Below are 18,343 nucleotides of genomic sequence, written 5' to 3' on the forward strand. Positions count from 1 at the left end.
CCAGCCAGCGCACTATCCAGCCAGCCAGCTGGTCAGACAGGTCGGTTCTGGAGGTGTGCCTGGGAGAGGCCATATGTTGTGCAGCAGTCTTGCTGGAGTGTTCTGTTCCTCCTCGGCTCCGGTGAGGCCGGCCCAGTCAGCCCTGGTTGGAGTTTAGGGGGAAATAACAATTAGAGGCTGGAATCTGGGAGCACATATATGATCTCCCCCCCCCCCCTCTCTCTCACACACACACACACCCTGCTATGGAGAAGGGGGGAAAGGAGCGTACAGAGATGAGAAAGAGGGGAGAGAGAGGGAGGGTGAGGAGGGAGAGTATCAGGGGGAGTAAGGGGAGTGGAGAGAGATGACGAAGAGGAGGAAGAGGTGGGGAAGGAAGAGAGGAGAGAATATCAGGGATCAGGGGGAGGAGGGGGAGGAAGAGGGAGTTGTCCCGGCAGCTCCTGCAGTATCTAAGGAATGTAAACAGAGGAGACTCCATTAGTCTCTAATTCAGCACATTGTTACATCAGATATATGATTCATCCTCTCAGCTCCTCGCTGGCACACTAACTACATGACACACACTGGGACCTGGGCTAGAACCTGGTCACAGTGGAAGGTGCTGTTAGGGTGTTGGGTAGTGTTAGGACATGGTGTTAGGGTGTTGGGTAGTGTTAGGACATGGTGTTAGGGTGTTGGGTAGACTTATTACTGTTGGGTAGGATTAGGACAGTAAGGTAGACAGCAAACTAGTAGCATTAGTGTCTTTTTATTCACGGCCAACAAGGGTCTTATAACAGCCTCTTCTTAGACAGTCTAATGGTCTAACAGATGACAGATTACAGATTAGCTAGATTACTGGAGGGTCCTGGGAGAGCCAGGTCTGGGATCAGATTAAAGTTGTTTAAAGGCTGCAGGCCTGGCAGGAGTGAACGTTTAGACTGACCACAGATCAGCGTCTGCAGAGGAGTTCAGTCTGGGGTCGTCTTCCCAGACCGGCCCTCCTTGGTGTGTGTGTGTGTTGTTTGTGTGTATGTGTGTCCATGTATGTACATGCAGTGACCTTGGAGTTTGTGTTGTAATCCTCCCTCCCAGATGGCCACCAGTGACTCAGACAGCAAAACCTGTCATAACCGTTTGACATGTTTAACACGTCCAGAACCTCGCCTGCTAGCTGAGGTGTTTTGGTGCACCTTAGTTGAGATATTTTTGTTCCATGCCGGGTAGCTGGTTAGCTTTGTACTGTGCCTGGTAGCTGGTTAGCTTTGTACTGTGCCTGGTAGCTGGTTAGCTTTGTACTGTGCCTGGTAGGCCTAAACACAGACCGTTCCTTGACCCTGACTACCGAAACACTATTACAACTATGCACTTCAGATCCTACTGTACTTTCAATATACACTATGGGTATGTCGATTTGAATTAAAGCTTTTGCTTACATGATTAAAATGTACATAAGCTGTGAGGCGTGAAACCGTTTGGTTTTCCTTGAGCAACACACCGCTCATTAAACTCATTACCGTCGTGTGTTGGGTGTGAAAGCCAAAACTGCCCCCGCCTCTCTCTCTCTTTTAATAAAAGTTTATCGTTCAATCCTGCAGGCACGCTCCCGCCCCCAGAGGTTCCTCGCGCCCCGTTGCTATGGGTTTCCGTGTACGCGCCGAAGGCACGGCGGCGCGCAGCCCAGACTCTCCATAGGAATCGGTAGTCGACGGTTCTCTGCTGTGATAGACATGGCGGCGGACCTTAACCCGGACTGGATCTCATGCCTCCCCTCATCTTGGAGTTATGGGGTCACCCAGGACGGCCGGATATTCTTCCTCAAGTAATTATTCTCTGGATATAACGCGTGGATGTGTGTTTTCGTTATTGTCGACGCGAATATTCCTTCCAGCGTTGTAGGTATGTGCCTCCTCACCTTTTCCCCCGTTTCTTCTCACCACCAGCGAAGAAGCCAAGAGTACAACCTGGCTACATCCAGTCACCAGAGACGCCGTCATAACGGGCCACAGAAACACTCCAGGTAAATGGCTCAACGGCTTTTTTGTTTTTGTTTTAACACTTTGGGAGAGAAACGAACTGGCTCCTCATCTTCACCGCCGCCGCCGTAACAGACGTCTCTCGAGCCTGCTGTAGCGCGCAGACCTTCAGGTTGAGGCAGTTAACGTCACCTGAGCACTGTGCGACACACTTGTTAAAAGTTCTGTCACGTAAACGTCCTCGGGTTTCGCGGGACTGAGTCGGTTTAAGTGACGTTTGGCGTAGCCTTTCAGGGATAGCATTGCGACGAAAAAAATCCTTATCCCCTCCAGCCGCACCGCTGCTGACACTGGGGCATTCTATGCTAGTCTGCGCGGTGTTGTGTCATGTTCTGCAGAGAATGCTTCGGTTCCGTGATGCAGGTGTGCAATGTAACGAATGTACGCAGCAACGATGTCCCATGTGTCACTTGACATGTTGGCATGACACCTTCAACGCAATTAGTGTAGCGGACGCTTCAATTCACACCAGAAGCACGCTTCCCGCGACCGCTGGGACGCATAACATTATGCAAATCGATGTAGAGTGGAAAAAAAAATCTAGTCACGATTACCAACGGAATGATTCGGTAGGATGATATTCTCGGTTAAGGCTACAACATAAGGGGACTGGCGTGGCTGTTGATTCCGTGTTAAAGTCTGTCTCTGGTGTTCACGATTTCACTGCAGACCGATGCTTGTGTTTAGCCGCGCTGAGAGCAGATCTCGAGGGTCGAGCTGCTGTGCTGTATATGTTCACCATGGCCGTTTCTCTCCCCCCTCTCTCTCCCCGCTAGATTTGCCGACTGGATGGGAAGAGGGGTACACATTCGAGGGCGCGCGCTGCTTCATAAAGTGAGTTGTGGTTTAAAGCAGCATCATATCTCAGATCAACGCCCACTTCTCCCTCTCTCTCTCTCTCTCTCTCTCTCTCTCTCTCTCTCTCTCTCTCTCTCTCTCTCTCTCTCTCTCTCTCTCTCTCTCTCTCTCTCTCTCTCTCTCTCTCCCTCGCTCTCCCCCCCCTCTCCCTCTCTGTCTCTCTCTCTCTCCCTCTCTCTCTCCCTCGCTCTCCCCCCTTCTCTCTCTGCTTGCCTGCCCTCCTTGCTAGAGTATTTCGGAAACAGATCCTTCTTACAGCCCACCCTTTCTCCCACCAAATGCTCTCTTTATTTCTCTCTTGTACAGAGCTCTCTCTCTCCATCGCTCTCTCTCATACAGAGCTCTCTCCTTCCCTCAGAACAAGTCCTTTCTGTCAGAGTGGCTTGTTGACAACCTGGTGTGAGACAGGCTGGTGTGAGACAGGCTGGTGTGAGACAGGCTGGTGTGAGACAGGCTGGTGTGAGACAGGCTGGTGTGGAACTGGCTGGTGTGAGACAGGCTGGTGTGAGACAGGCTGGTGTGAGACAGGCTGGTGTGGAACTGGCTGGTGTGAGACAGGCTGGTTGACAGGCTGGTTGACAGGCTGGTTGACAGGCTGGTGTGACTCAGCATGGTGTTAGGGTTAGGGTTAGGCATGCTCACCCAACAGGCTTTACTTGTTGGGATCTGCTCTCCCAACAAGAGAGTGTGTGTGTGTGTGTGTGTAGGGGGGGTGTATGTGTGCGGGGGGAGGGTGTGTGTTTTGGTATGTGTGCATATATGTGTGCGTGCATATGTTGGTATGTGTGTGTTTTCTGTGTATGCTTATGTGTGCTCCAGTTGGTGCAGGAAGACATTTAGTCAACGTGTGTCTGTATGTATGTCTGGGAGAGGACATGACTTGCTGTTCTTCTTCCTCTCCCTCCTCCTGCTCCTCTTCCTTCTCCTCTTCTTCCTCTCCATCCTCCTCTTCCTCTCATCTCCCTTCTCTTCCTCTCCCTCCTCCTGCTCTTCTTCCTTCTCCTCTTCTTCCTCTCCATCCTCCTCTTCCTCTCATCTCCCTTCTCTTCCTCTCCATCCTCCTCCTCTTCCTCACCCTTCTCTTCCTCCATGTCTATTTACAGGGCAGCAGCTGACATCTAGCTGATGTAGCACACTATAAATATCCCCTCTCACCAAGACCCTACTGTAGTCTGGTCTCTCCTGCTGTAGTCTTTGGTCTCTCCTGCTGTAGTCTCTCCTGCTGTAGTCTCTGGTCTCCTGCTGTAGTCTCTCCTGCTGTAGTCTCGCCTGTTGTAGTCTCTCCTGCCGTAGTCTCTGGTCTCTCCTGCCGTAGTCTCTGGTCTCTCCTGCTGTAGTCTCTAGTCTCTCATGCTGTAGTCTCTCCTTCTGTAGTCTCTGGTCTCTCCTGCTGTAGTCTCTCCTGCTGTAGTCTCTCCTGCTGTAGTCTCGCCTGCTGTAGTCTCTCCTGCTGTAGTCTCTCCTGCTGTAGTCTCTGGTCTCTCCTGCTGTAGTCTCTCTTGCTGTAGTCTCTGGTGTCCTGCTGTAGTCTCTCCTACTGTAGTCTCTGGTCTCTCCTGCTGTAGTCTCTGCTCTCCTGCTGTAGTCTCTAGTCTCTCCTGCTGTAGTCTCTGGTCTCTCCTGCTGTAGTCTCTAGTCTCTCCTGCTGTAGTCTCTCCTGCTGTAGTCTCTGGTCTCTCCTGCTGTAGTCTCTCCTGCTGTAGTCTCTCCTGCTGTAGTCTCTGGTCTCTCCTGCTGTAGTCTCTCCTGCTGTAGTCTCTGGTCTCTCCTGCTGTAGTCTCTGGTCGCTCCTGCTGTAGTCTCTCCTGCTGTAGTCTCTGGTCTCCTGCTGTAGTCTCTCCTGCTGTAGTCTCTCCCTGCTGTAATCTCTGGTCTCTCCTGCTGTAGTCTCTTCTGCTGTAGTCTCTCCCTGCTGTAATCTCTCCCTGCTGTAGTCTCTGGTCTCTCCTGCTGTAGTCTCTCCTGCTGTAGTCTCTCCCTGCTGTAATCTCTGGTCTCTCCTGCTGTAGTCTCTCCTGCTGTAGTCTCTGGTCTCTCCTGCTGTAGTCTCTGGTCTCTCCTGCTGTAGTCTCTTCTGCTGTAGTCTCTCCCTGCTGTAATCTCTCCCTGCTGTAGTCTCTGGTCTCTCCTGCTGTAGTCTCTCCTGATGTAGTCTCTCCTGCATTAGTCTCTGGTCTCCTGCTGTAGTCTCTGGTGTCTCCTGCTGTAGTCTCTGGTCTCTAGTTGTGTGTGTGTGTGTGTGTAGGTTATACTCCACCACAGGGAAAACTCTGCCGTCCTCCCGCATCCCAGAGAACCACATAGTAGCAGAACCCTCTGAACCTTGTTGGACGCAGCTGCGCACACACAGGGTGTGTGACAGGGTGACAGGGTGTGTGACAGGGTGACAGGGAGTGTGACAGGGTGACAGGGTGACAGGGTGTGTGATGGTGTGTGACAGGGTGTGTGAGGTGACAGGGTGGGTGACAGGGTGTGTGACAGGGTGGGTGACAGGGTGGGTGACAGGGTGTGTGACAGGGTGACAGGGTGTGTGACAGGGTGACAGGGTGGCAGGGTGGGTGACAGGGTGTGTGACATTGTGACAGGGTGTGTGACGGTGGGTGACAGGGTGTGTGACGGTGGGTGACGGTGGGTGACAGGGTGTGTGACGGTGGGTGACAGGAATCTCTGAATGTGTCTGTCTGTATGTCTCTCTTTGTGTATGTCTCTGTGTGTGTGTGTCTCTCTGCGTGTTTGTATGTGTGTGTTTTTGTGTGTGTGTCTCGACTATCTCTCCAGCTGTTCTGTATGTAGAATGCGTCTCTAGGACTTGCAGTGTTTACTTTTTGTGACAAATATGAATCTCTAAACGGGTTCGCTGCCTAGCATTCGTAGAAAATACAGCAACAAGACTCAGAAACTAGCTACTTCACATACTAGCTACGTCACATACAACATACTGGCTTTCTCACAGAACATTTTATCATGGGCAAAGAGTCCAGGTCAGGTTTCCTGTCGTATGAGTAGGCCATCAAGAGGTAAAAGCATGGGTTAGCTTGATATCCATCACCATCTATTTAGCTACTGTAGCCAATAGCTATTTAGTCTGGCTTTCAGCAGCTAACTTTAGATAGCTAGCAACCCGCATGCTAACTGTAGTAGCGGCAAACTGACTAGATTAGCGCCAGGCTGAACTCTGCTAAGCGATGGGGCCTCTGTGTGTGTGAGTGTGTGTTCCTCTGTGTGTGAGAGAGTGTGTGTGTGTGTGTGAGTGTGTTCTCTCTGGGAAAGATCCATCTGGGTCGTTGGAAGGGTGGAGTACATCTACTGATAAATCTCTTCCTGCCTCTGCGACACACACACTCTTAAGGGATGTCTCTGCTGGCAATGTCTCTTGGCTCAGAGAAGTGACACATTCTCTCTGGTCGTTGTTGTTTGTGTTTCACATGTAACACCTACAGCTACACACACACACACACACACACACACACACACAGACAGACAGACAGACAGACAGACAGACAGACAGACAGACAGACACACACACACACAGGGATTTCCACCTCCCTGCCTCATAGCTTCCCTGCCATGCTTTGATCTTATTTGATTGGTTAGTTGATTGGATTGAGAGAGGGAGAGAGGGAGAGGTGTTCTTCTGTCTGGGACATTAAGGCAAAGAGGTGTGTGATACCTACACCACCTGATCTGTCAGACGAAGGTTACATGTCACTTCCTCCTCTGAGCTCCAGGAGGTAAACCAGAGGTCAAGGGTCGGCTGATGTGACCTTGGTATTGATAGGCTGGAACTGTGTTACACATACAGACTACATTATAGTGCTTAGCTTGGAACCAACTAGCCTCCCTCCCTTCCCCGGTAGTAGTGTGGAGGGTGGTGTATGTGTGAGTGTGATAAGTGTCTGTGGCCTCTAATCCACAGGAAGTGAGGTCAGGAGCCAGAGGAAACACTGATCTGCTTCCTGTCTCTGGCACTATGCTGTCATGGTAACTGCAGCTTGGCTGGAACCTCTCCCTCCCTTTCATCTCTCTCACCTCCCCTCTCTCTCATATCTCCCTTTCTTTCACAAGCTCACTAACATGCAGCTAATCCCCAGTAATATTTGAGGTATTACCAGTCAAAGCATCTGCTAAGGATTACTGTGTGTGTGTGATATTGTTGTGTATGTGTGTGTGCAAGTGTATTATTGTGTGTGTATTATTGTGCGCGTGTGTATTATTTTGTGTGTGTGTATTATTGTATTATCTTGTGTGTGTGATGACTCAGATTAATGTCTCCACGCAATACAGTTTGATTTCTCTCCAGCACAAAGTTAATTAAGTAGTAGACATGATAGAGAGGATAACATGGAAACAGAGGATGAGAGGGTAGAGGAGAGAGATGAGAGGAGAGGAGAGAGGAGAGGGTAGAGGAGAGAGAGGAGAGGGTAGAGGAGAGAGATGAGAGGGTAGAGGAGAGAGATGAAAGTGTAGAGTAGAGAGAGGAGAGGGTAGAGTAGAGAGAGGAGAGGGTAGAGTAGAGAGATGAGAGGGTAGAGGAGAGAGATGAGAGGGTAGAGGAGAGAGGAGAGGAGAGAGATGAGAGGGTAGAGGAGAGAGAGGAGAGGGTAGAGGAGAGAGAGGAGAGGGTAGAGGAGAGAGGAGAGGAGAGAGATGAGAGGGTAGAGGAGAGAGATGAGAGGGTAGAGGAAAGAGGAGAGGAGAGGAGAGAGATGAGAGGAGCGAGAGGAGAGGAGAGGGTAGAGGAGAGAGATGAGAGGGTGGAAGAGAGATGAGAGGGTAGAGGAGAGAGATGAGAGGGTAGAGGAAAGGGTTACTTTAGTTCATTTCTGCAATATAGCATCTTAGATAGCATCAATTGAGAGGTAATTGTCTTCTGTGCATGTCTTAGTATTCAGGTGTGAGGAAGAGCGTCCCTCACTAGAATTCTTCAGATGCTCTCTCTCACACACACGCGCACACACACACACACACACACACACACACACACACACACACAAACACACACATTCTCCTGCCCAGGATTTTGTTTCATTTTCCGGATTGTTCTACTTCCAGTAATTCCCTCATTCTAGGCTGGCGTGTACCTCCTGGCCAGGCTCTATACCCTGCTCTGCTGGGGTTAGATCTACTGTCTATATATACTCTGCTGGGGTTAGATCTACTGTCTATATATACTCTGCTGGGGTTAGATCTACTGTCTATATATACTCTGCTGGGGTTAGATCTACTGTCTATATATACTCTGCTGGGGTTAGATCTACAAGATCTACTCTGCTGGGGTTAGATCTACTAGAGCTACTCTGCTGGGGTTAGATCTACTCGATCTACTCTGCTGGGGTTAGATCTACTAGAGCTACTCTGCTGGGGTTAGATCTACAAGATCTACCTTGCTGTGCTGGGGTTAGATCTACTCGATCTACTCTGCTGGGGTTAGATCTACTAAATCTATTCTGCTCTGCGGGGTTAGATCTACTCTGCTCTGATTGGGTTAGATCTACTAAATCTACTCTGCTCTGCTTGGGTTAGATCTACTATGCTGGGGTTACATCTACTCTGCTTTTCTGTGTGTGCGGTGGCTTTGTGTGTGGGGGGGTATAGGTGTTTATGTGTGTGTCTGTGTGTGTGTCTGTGTGCTGTGCTCATAGTTGCCCGTATATGGTGAGTCGTACTCAGAAGGGTGGTCATGCAGGGCTGCTGTCAGTGCAGTGTCATCATTAAAACCCTCAACACGAGTCTGTGTGGGATCACGCTGTGTGTCTGTGTATGCTTGTGTTTGCTTGTGTGTATATGTTTTTGTTTGAGAATGAGAGAGGGGGGGGGCAAGAGGGGGAGGGGCGAGAGGGGGGGGGCGAAAGGGGGGGGGGGGCGAGAGGGGGGGGGGCGAGAATGACAGACAGAGGAGGAGAGAGATGTCCCCCTCTGAAACTCAGCTGTAAGGTTTCCACTGGTGCTCTGGAGTGCGAGTGTGTGTGCGCCTGTGTGTGCGCGTGTTAGCGCGTGTGTGTGCGTGTTAGCGTGTGTGTGTGCGTGTTAGCGTGTGTGTGTTAGCGTGTTTGTGAGTGTCTGTTAGCAAGTGTGTTCTCTGTTGTCATTTTTCTGTCCCCAGTCTCTGCTGCCAAGCCTTAAATGGAGACAACAGACCCAGCCTGGACCTGCACAGAGAGGGAGGGAGGGGAGAAACTTAGGGAGAGGTCTTTTGGTCTTTATTTCCTCCACCCCTCCATTCCTTCTCCCCATCCTTCCACCCTCCCTCCCTCACTCATCTTTCTTAAAATCATCTGTTCTGCTGGAAAGGGCTTCTTCTTCTTCTTCTGGAAACCAGCATGCTGAAGAGAGAGAGAGAAGGGTGTAAAGAGAGAGGGAGGGAGAGAGAAAGAGAGAGAGAAGAGATTGAGATATAGAAAGAGAGGGAGGGAGGAAGGGAGCTGGAAGAAGAGATTGAGATATAGAAAAAAAGGCAGGGAGAGAGAGAGAAGGAGAGATTGTGATATAGAAAGAGGGAGGAAGAGAGAAGAAGAGATTGAGATGTAGAGAGGGATATAGGGAGGGATGGAGGGAGGGAGGGAGGGAGGGAGGGAGGGAGAAGAAGAGATTGAGATATAGAGAGGGAGGGAGGATGTTGTTGTTGTCTCCCCTGCTCCAATGTGGGCTGCAACGTGAGAACGTGGTGTTGAGGAGGTCATCTGGTCCTGGTTAGGAACCAGCTGGGGCTGGGGAGAGGACTGGGGAGAGGGCTGGGGAGAGGACTGGGGAGAGGACTGGGGCTGGGGAGAGGGCTGGGGAGAGGGCTGGGGCTGGGGAGAGGGCTGGGGCTGGGGCTACTCCAGTGTTCTAGGTTCTACTCAGTTTAAGGCTGATCAGCTTCTGAAGAAAGAGGAGGAACATTCCAGAAACACCTTCCTCCGTGTACATCTGCTGGGTGGCACATGATGTAGCCCTGTGTGTGTGTGTGTGTGTGTGTGTGTGTGTGTGTGTGTGTGTGTGTGTGTGTGTGTGTGTGTGAGGGTTGGCAGGAAATGTCCCGGCTGTCCCATCACAACACCAACTAACCCAGAGCACTAGCATGGGACCTGGAACACACACACATGCGGACACACACACACGTCCATGCACACACACAGGTCTGTGCACACACACACGTGCGCACACACACACAACTTAAAACGCTAAAGGGATTCATTCTCCCCCTCCACAGCTAATTCAAATTAGCCAAGCTGAAATAATGACTTTGCATGGTGATGATGTGTGTGGAGGATCTCTCTTCTGTGTGAGGTACGTCTCCTGTGTGTGAGGTGTCGTCTCCTGTGTGAGGTGTCGTCTCCTGTGTGAGGTGTCGTCTCCTGTGTGAGGTGTCGTCTCCTGTGTGTGAGGTGTCGTCTCCTGTGTGAGGTGTCGTCTCCTGTGTGAGGTGTCGTCTCCTGTGTGTGAGGTGTCGTCTCCTGTGTGTGAGGTGTCGTCTCCTGTGTGAGGTGTCGTCTCCTGTGTGTGAGGTGTCGTCTCCTGTGTGAGGTGTCGTCTCCTGTGTCGTCTCCTGTGTGTGAGGTGTCGTCTCCTGTGTGAGGTGTCGTCTCCTGTGTGTGAGGTTGGGTCGCTTCATCACCAGCTCGAGCTGCTGGCCGTGTGTGTGTGTGTGTGGGTGTGAGTGTGTGTGTGTGGTCATGTATTAGTTAGATTAGAGCATCTCTGGTATGTTGTCTGGCATCCACCATAGTCTGGAGAGAGCACACAGACACAGACACACACACAGACACACACACACATGCACACACACGCACGTAAACACTCACAGACCCACACAAACAAACACACACCTTGGTCCTGGTTTAGGTCTGTCACACCTACAGCTACTTCACTGGCAATTAAACATGTGTGTGTGCATGTGTGTGCATGCAGGCTTACGTGTGTGTGCGTGTCTGCGTGTGTGTGTTGTCTCTAAGGACTTACTAGTGAAACTGGAGCTCTGGTGTTCTAAGTATAGACTTCTGACAGGGTTAAAGACTAGGCTGAATACCGAACAACTCTCTCTCTCTCTCTCTCTCTCTCTCTCTAGTCCTGGTCTCTTCCCTGCAACAGTCTGTTGTTAGCAACTGTCTCTAATAGGTGGAACAAGTGATGGAGAGAAGGACGACAGAGATGGAGAGAGAGAGGGGGGAGAGAAAAAGAGGGGAGAGTGAGCGAGACATATACACACACACACACAGAGTGAGTGAGACATATACCACGCACACAGACACAAACTAATGAAAAAGAGATTGGATACTCCAGCTTGTGATGTCCCCCTCTCGCTCTCCTTCTCGCTCTCCTCTCCCTCTCTCTCTCTCTCTCTCTCTCTCTCTCTCTCTCTCTCTCTCTCTCTCTCTCTCTCTCTCTCTCTCTCTCTCTCCTCTCTCTCATCTCTCTCTCTCTCTCTCTCTCTCTCTCTCTCTCTCTCTACTCTCTCTCTCTCTCTCTCTCTCTCTCTCTCTCCCTCCCTCTCTCTCCCTCTCTCCCTCCCGTGTAACAGCAGAGTGTAACTGCAGAGTGTAACTGCAGAGTGTAACTGCAGAGTGTAACACAGGTGTCTCTTCAGCTGGAGGGGTGTAGCTTGTTCAATTCAACATTTTAGTCATTTTAGCAGACGCTCTTATCCAGAGCGACTTACAGTAAGTACAGGGACATTAAACATCAACAGCAACATCAACAGCAAGAGACCAGCCATCACACGTGCGTGTCTGTGTGTATGTTTGGTACTGTTAGAACATGCAGTGTCCAGCAGAGGGCACCATTGAGCTGGATAACATTTACATTTAGTCATTTAGCAGACGCTCTTATCCAGAGCGACTTACAGTAAGTACAGGGACATTCCCCGAGGCAAGTAGGGTGAAGTGCCTTGCCCAAGGACACAACGTCATTAGGCACGGCCAGGAATCGAACCAGCGACCTTCTGATTACTAGCCCGATTCTCTAACCACTCAGCCACCTGACTCCTAACACTGAACATTCTCAGTGTGGAGTGGATCTGTGTAGAACTGAGTTTCTGTTTACTGATCTCTGTCTCTCTATATTTATCACTTTCTCTCTCACCTCTGTTTCTCTATCTCCCTCTCTCACCTTTCTCTCTCCACGTTTCTCCCTCTATCTCCCTCTCTCCTTTCCCTCCCCCCCTCACCTCTCTATCTCCTCCAGTATGTGTGTACGTGTGTGTGTGTATTTGAGGGGGGCATGTCATTCATAGGTGAGGGTAAGTTGTGGTGTAAGACAGGACAAATGGATGGATAGACTTTTAGAGTTTGTGATTGAAGCAAACTGGTAACCATGACAACCCAGACCCTGGAGTATGGTGGCTGATGGCAATACGGCCTAACCCTAACCTGCCCTCTGCTTCAGCCTGCACATCACTCTCTCTGTGTGAGTATTAGTGTGTATATCTCTCTGTGTGTTTATGTGTGTATGACTGTGTGTATGAGTGCGTGTGTGTATAAGTGTGTGTGTGTGTGAGTATTGATGTGTAATATCTCTATGTGTGTATGTGTGTCTCTCCACTCTGCAGCATGAGCAGATGACCCAGATAGTCATGTTCTAATGTTGCTGCAGTCCACTGCAGAGGGTCACTCACTGTGTATACAGTATGTTCTGCAGATGCTGGTCCTGGTCCCTGGACCCTGGACCCTGGTCCCTGGTCCTGGTCCCAGTCCTGGTCTGGTCTGGTCCTGGTCCTCGTCCTGGTCCCTGGTCCTCGTCCTGGTCCGGCCCTCATGTTCTGACCCAGTTGTACTGTAACTTCATGTTTGTTGGGAGGAGAGAATAACCCTCTTTCTCCATGGCTGCTCATCCCAAAAGGAGGGTTGTGGTTCCTGTATGTGTGTGTGTGTGTGTGTGTGACAGGAGAGGAGATCTGGGAGATGGATGAGAGCTGGAGAGAGAGAAATGGAGAGAGTGAGATGGAGAGAGGGGGAGAGAGAGGGGGAGAGAGAGAGGGAGGATACAATAGGAGCAAGAGTGAGAGAGGAATAAAAGATTGGGGAGAAAGGGGGAGACTAGAAGTAGAGAGAAAGAGATATAGAGGGATATAAAGAAAGCTTTAAATCCCTAGTCCCACAACACTAATCTGGAAATATTATTTTGTAGATTCTATAGGTCTGGATTACAGTCAAATATATATATTTTTGTCTTAATCTGTATGTTTGTCTTAATCTGTATGTTTGTCTTAATCTGTATGTTTGTCTTAATCTGTATGTTTGTATGTCTTAAATCCATGTGTAGCCCAGCAGTGTGTCTGTCGTAGTGTGTGTGTGTGTGTGTGTGTGTGTGTGCTTATGTACGCGTGTGTTCCTATATGTGTGTGTGTACATGTGTCAGTGTTTTTTCTAAACTGTGTGGGTGGCTGAAATGGGCTCCATCTATTATGTGTGTGTATGTTCCTATCTGTGTGTGTATGTTCCTATATGTGGTGTGGTATGTTCCTATCTGTGTGTGTATGTTCCTATCTGTGTGTGTATGTTCCTATCTGTGTGTGTATGTTCCTATCTGTGTGTGTGTGTGTTACTAATCTTTATTTGACCTGTGGTGTGTGCTGTGTGGCTGTAGAAAGACAGTTTGCATCATTTAAAAGCATTTCAGAGTGTGATATACTGAGATACTCAGTACCACACACTACCACACAGTACACAAGAGAGTGTTCAGTATAGGTAGACAGCTAACTTAGGGTGACTCGACAAAGTGTCCTCTTTTTCACAAACTCAAATCTGGTCACCCTAACTCTAGAGAGCTAGCTAGCATTAGCTAACTCTTGTGCAGGTAGAGAGCTAGCTAGCCTTAGCAAATCGTAGTCCTCTCTGCCTTCAGCAACAGCATTATTTAACAGCTCTCTGTTTTATTCATGTGTTTTGTTGTTGAACCTTAGGAGAGTCCTGTCTTACACGGCTGGTACTATCAGGGTTACATATACATACACACACTCACATTCTCATACACACACACGCACAAACAGCACAAGCTTTAGGCCTGAAACTTTGCACAGACTCAACATTAATGTTTCTATGTTCGTTACTGGTGACAATGAAAAGAAACAGATCAGAACACAAAAACTCTCCTCTCCCCCTCTCCTCTCCTCCTCCTCCAGGTATCATTCCACAGAGGTCTCTCACCTGTTGCCTGGGTAACCAGGCTGCACCCTGTATCATCCCAGACAAACCTTGTGTGTAGAGCATGGTAATCTGGTGTGTAGAGCATGGAATTGGTGTGTAGAGCATGGTAATCTGGTGTGTAGAGCATGGTAATCTGGTGTGTAGAGCATGGAAATCTGGGTGTGTAGAGCATAGGTAATCTGGTGTGTAGAGCATGGTAATCTGGTGTGTAGAGCATGGTAATCTGGTGTGTAGAGCATGGAAATCTGATAGCACACGCGGGCACATCCTCCTCACCACATCCTCCACTCCTCACATCCTCCACTCCTCACATAATCACAGAGGGTGTAGAGGAAGATGGGAGAAGGAGGAGTGTTTGTCTGGAGTCAGGCTGAGAATTAGAACAGGTGAATGTCTCATTCACACACTCACATATGCACACACACAAACAGAAACGCATAAACACACACACACAAACAGAAACGCATAAACACACACACACAAACAGAAACGCATAAACACACACAAACAGAAACGCATAAACACACACACACAAACAGAAACGCATAAATACACACACACAAACAGAAACGCATAAACACACACACACAAACAGAAACGCATAAATACACACACACAAACAGAACGCATAACACACACACACAAACAGAACATAGCACATAGAACCCTGGATATTCCACAGACCAGAGATACAGAACACATGATTTTCCACAGACCAGAGTCTAAGAGAACTATTTCTCTCTCTCTCTCCCCCCCTCTCTCTCTCGCTCTCTCTCTCTCTCCTCTCTCTCTCTCTCTCTCTCCCCCCCCCTCTCTCTCTCTCTCTCTCTCGCTCTCTCTCTCTCTCTCTCTCTCTCTCCCCCCCCCCTCTCTCTCTCTCTCTCTCTCTCCCCCCCCTGCTCTCTCTCTCTCTCTCTCCCCCCCTCTCTCTCTCTCTCCCCCCCCTCTCTCTCTCTCTCTCATCACTGCAACGGTTCCCCTGTGGCTCTGCTCTCTTTTGCGCGTTCTCTGTTGAACGGATGCTCCCACAGATAACCAGAGGAGAGCGGCCACAGGGCACGATGCTGTCGCATAGTTACCCAGCGCTCCATCCGTGGGTGGAGTAGGCAGCACGCGAAGGCTACGGGCTGGAAACTACTTTCCGTGTAGGACTGTCGTCTGTGTGAAGCCAATCAGTCACTCTACCGTGCAACACTCCTGTTCCCCACACGCCACAGTGCTACGCACGCGCTGTCTCCGGCATCATCAGCATTTCATGTTTCTTTCCGCGTGCATGAAATCACTTTTAAGCGCAATGGACAGCGCGCGGTCCGATTACACAGAATGACAATGATGACATCACGGTTGTATCTCTGACAAGAGCACACCGTGCTTCACCACCGTTTCTAGCACGGAACGGTTACGCGCGGCGAATGGTCGCGGGAGCGAGCTGGAGATTAGACGAACGCGCCGCTCAACTGGAGTCCACATCTGGACACAGTGGTGGAACCGCTCCGGTATCGCTCCGGTATCGCTCCGGTTCCGCCCCCGTCTATACGGTTTCCTCCCGCAGCTTCGCAAGATTCTTACTCGTGAGTAAACATGCAGGAGAATAGATGTCTCGTCTGAAGGAGAATGACATCAGTGTCTGTGAGACGTTTTCCATCGTTTTTATGCAATGAGTCACCGGTTATGATTAACGGTTGATAGTTGCTCTTTAATAACGGTATAGGCAACAAGTGTTCACGAGGTGACGGATTTTCAACTAAGTGAAATATCCGCAGAATACATGTTTATTATAAAATAATTTTTAAACGAATGTTTTGGCAGTTTTGTTTGATTGTTGGCTGGATTTGCTGTATGACAATGTATTACTAAAATCCTGGCTGCAAATATGAGTGTGGGTTCGCGCCCGCGTGTGTCCTCTCCCGTTTTGCTCCCTCCCTCCCTCCCTCCCTCCCTCCCTCCCTCCCTCCCTCCCTCCCTCCCTCCCTCCCTCCCTCCCTCCCTCCCTCCCTCCCTCCCTCCCTCCCCTCCTCCCTCCCTCCCTCCCTCCCTCCCTCTCCTCCCTCCCTCCCTCCCTCCCTCCCTTCCTCCCTCATCTATATTCCTCCACTCTCAGCTCACCCTTCTCTAATATACCCTCAGCCCTCAGACACACGCAGTAATTGGTCTAATTTGTCACAGAAGGTTGTTAGAGCAACTTGTGAAGTGATGGAGCATGGAGAGGGGAGGGAGGGGGATGGGAGGAGAGATAGAGAGGGTAGAGGAGATGTAGTGATGGAGCATGGAGAGGGGAGGGAGGGGGATGGGAGGAGAGATAGAGAGGGTAGAGGAGGTGCTGTAGCTGTTATGTAACTGACTTGCTTCAGCCCTGAGGAAGGAGTTGCACAACATCACATCTGGAACACAGATATCTAATAGGCTGGGTTCTAGCTGATAGGCTGGGTTCTAGCTGATAGGTTGGGGTTCTAGCTACATGCTGATAGGCTGGGGTTCTGTGCTAGCTACATGCTGATAGGCTGGGTTCTGTGCTAGCTACATGCTGATAGGCTGGGTTCTAAGCTACATGCTGATAGTCTGGGTTCAGTCCTAGCTACATGCTGATAGGCTGGGTTCTAGCTACATGCTGATAGGCTGGGGTCTGTTCTAGCTACGTGCTGATAGGCTGGGTTCTATTTACATGCTGATAGGCTTGGTTTTCTAGCTATATGCTGATTGGCTGGGTTCTAGCTACATGCTGATTGGCTGGGTTCTAGCTAAATGCTGATAGGCTGGGTTCTAGCTACATGTCTGATTGACTGGGTTCTAGCTACAAGCTGATTTGACTGTATGTTGACTGTAGATGAAGTCATTGACACATCCACCTATTAACCATGATACTTTCAAGCATCACGAATAATTGTGCAGCTTGTCATCAGGTTATCCTGAGTCATGGCGGCCATGTGAAGGATGTTAAAATGCATTCCATGTCTCTCCCTCTGGAGTGTGTGTGTGTTTTATCTGTCTGTGTGTATGCTGTGTTTTTATCTCTGTGTGTGTGTGTTTATGTGTGTGTTGAAGGAGCATTCCCAGCTGGTCCTGAGGGTCTTGGTGCTGAAGATCTTCAGGGGAGGAGGGGGGTCTTGGTGCTGGAGGATCTCCAGGGGAGGAGGGGGGTCTTGGTGCTGGATGATCTTCAGGGGAGGAGGGGGTCTTGGTGCTGGATGATCTCCAGGGGAGGAGGGGGGTCTTGGTGCTGGATGATCTTCAGGTGAGGAGGGGGGTCTTGGTGCTGGATGATCTCCAGGGGAGGAGGGGGTCTTGGTGCTGGATGATCTCCAGGGGAGGAGGGGGGGTCTTGGTGCTGGATGCAGCCCAGGAGCAGAGCTGCCTGGCTGGGTGAGCCTGTCCTTGCTGGGCCCCTTGGCATTCTACCGTCCCAACAGTTCCTTTCAATGAAGTTTACCAGCCATGAAAAATACTTGTCTTACTCCAAATGTTTGGATGTTTTATATTAGTTTCAACAAGTTTGGAGGTGATACAGTAAACAAGCCTCAGCTGCAACCGACACAAAGCACACCTCAATATCCCAGAAACTCTCTAGTTATCAGTACCCTCTCTAGTTATCAACTAATTCCCTGACTTTCTCTTCCTGTCTCCTCCTTTTGCCTGCTGGCTTCTCCCCCTCTACCCTCTCCTCTCCCTCTCCCTCTCCCTCTCCCTCTCTCTCTCTCTCTCTCTCTCTCTCTCTCTCTCTCTCTCTCGCTCTCTGCTCTCGCTCTCGCTCTCGCTCTCGCTCTCGCTCTCGCTCTCGCTCTCGCTCTCGCTCTCGCTCTCGCTCTCGCTCTCGCTCTCGCTCTCGCTCTCCGCTCTCGCTCTCGCTCTCTCCTGCAGTCATAATGAGCGGAAGGTGACCTGTAAGCACCCAGTCTCAGGTATTCCATCCAAGACAACTGCATCTTTGTCATCAACGACCAGTAAGTGTTCTCTCTCCTCTGAAACACACACATACACAAAAACAGACACACTCACACACAGACACGTGTGTAAATGTAAATGGACATTTACATTAAATTTACATGTAAATTTACATTTATGCATTTAGCAAACGCTTTTATCCAAAGCGACTTCCAAGAGAGAGTTTTACACACACATAAACACACACACACACACACACACACACACACACACACACACACACACACTGATATGACCTCTGAGATGAAGTGGAGCACTGAGCTCATGAGAGGAGAGAGATGGAAACCATGTCTCCACACTCCTTCTCAATCACTCACCTATATTTACCATGTCACCATTTCGAGTGTTTGTTTGGATTTTTTTAATTTTATTTTGTATTTCTCCTTTGTGTGTTCCTAGAGTGAA

At 49.8% G+C, this 18,343-nt stretch overlaps 1 protein-coding gene across 1 annotated transcript in view; it reads left to right on the top strand.

The window, feature by feature from the left end:
• Positions 1–1,683: 1,683 nt before the first annotated feature.
• The window catches only part of LOC136960429 (pleckstrin homology domain-containing family A member 5-like), a 39,899-nt gene continuing 23,239 nt past the window's right edge, over positions 1,684–18,343 (top strand). Inside the window, 5 exon segments of the mRNA XM_067254926.1 lie at positions 1,684–1,804; positions 1,926–2,002; positions 2,795–2,852; positions 17,855–17,901; positions 17,904–17,937. Coding sequence (XP_067111027.1) covers positions 1,713–1,804; positions 1,926–2,002; positions 2,795–2,852; positions 17,855–17,901; positions 17,904–17,937 — 308 coding nt within the window. The 5' untranslated portion in view covers positions 1,684–1,712.

Source organism: Osmerus mordax, chromosome 17, assembly GCF_038355195.1.
Source record: "Osmerus mordax isolate fOsmMor3 chromosome 17, fOsmMor3.pri, whole genome shotgun sequence".
NCBI lineage: Eukaryota > Metazoa > Chordata > Actinopteri > Osmeriformes > Osmeridae > Osmerus > Osmerus mordax.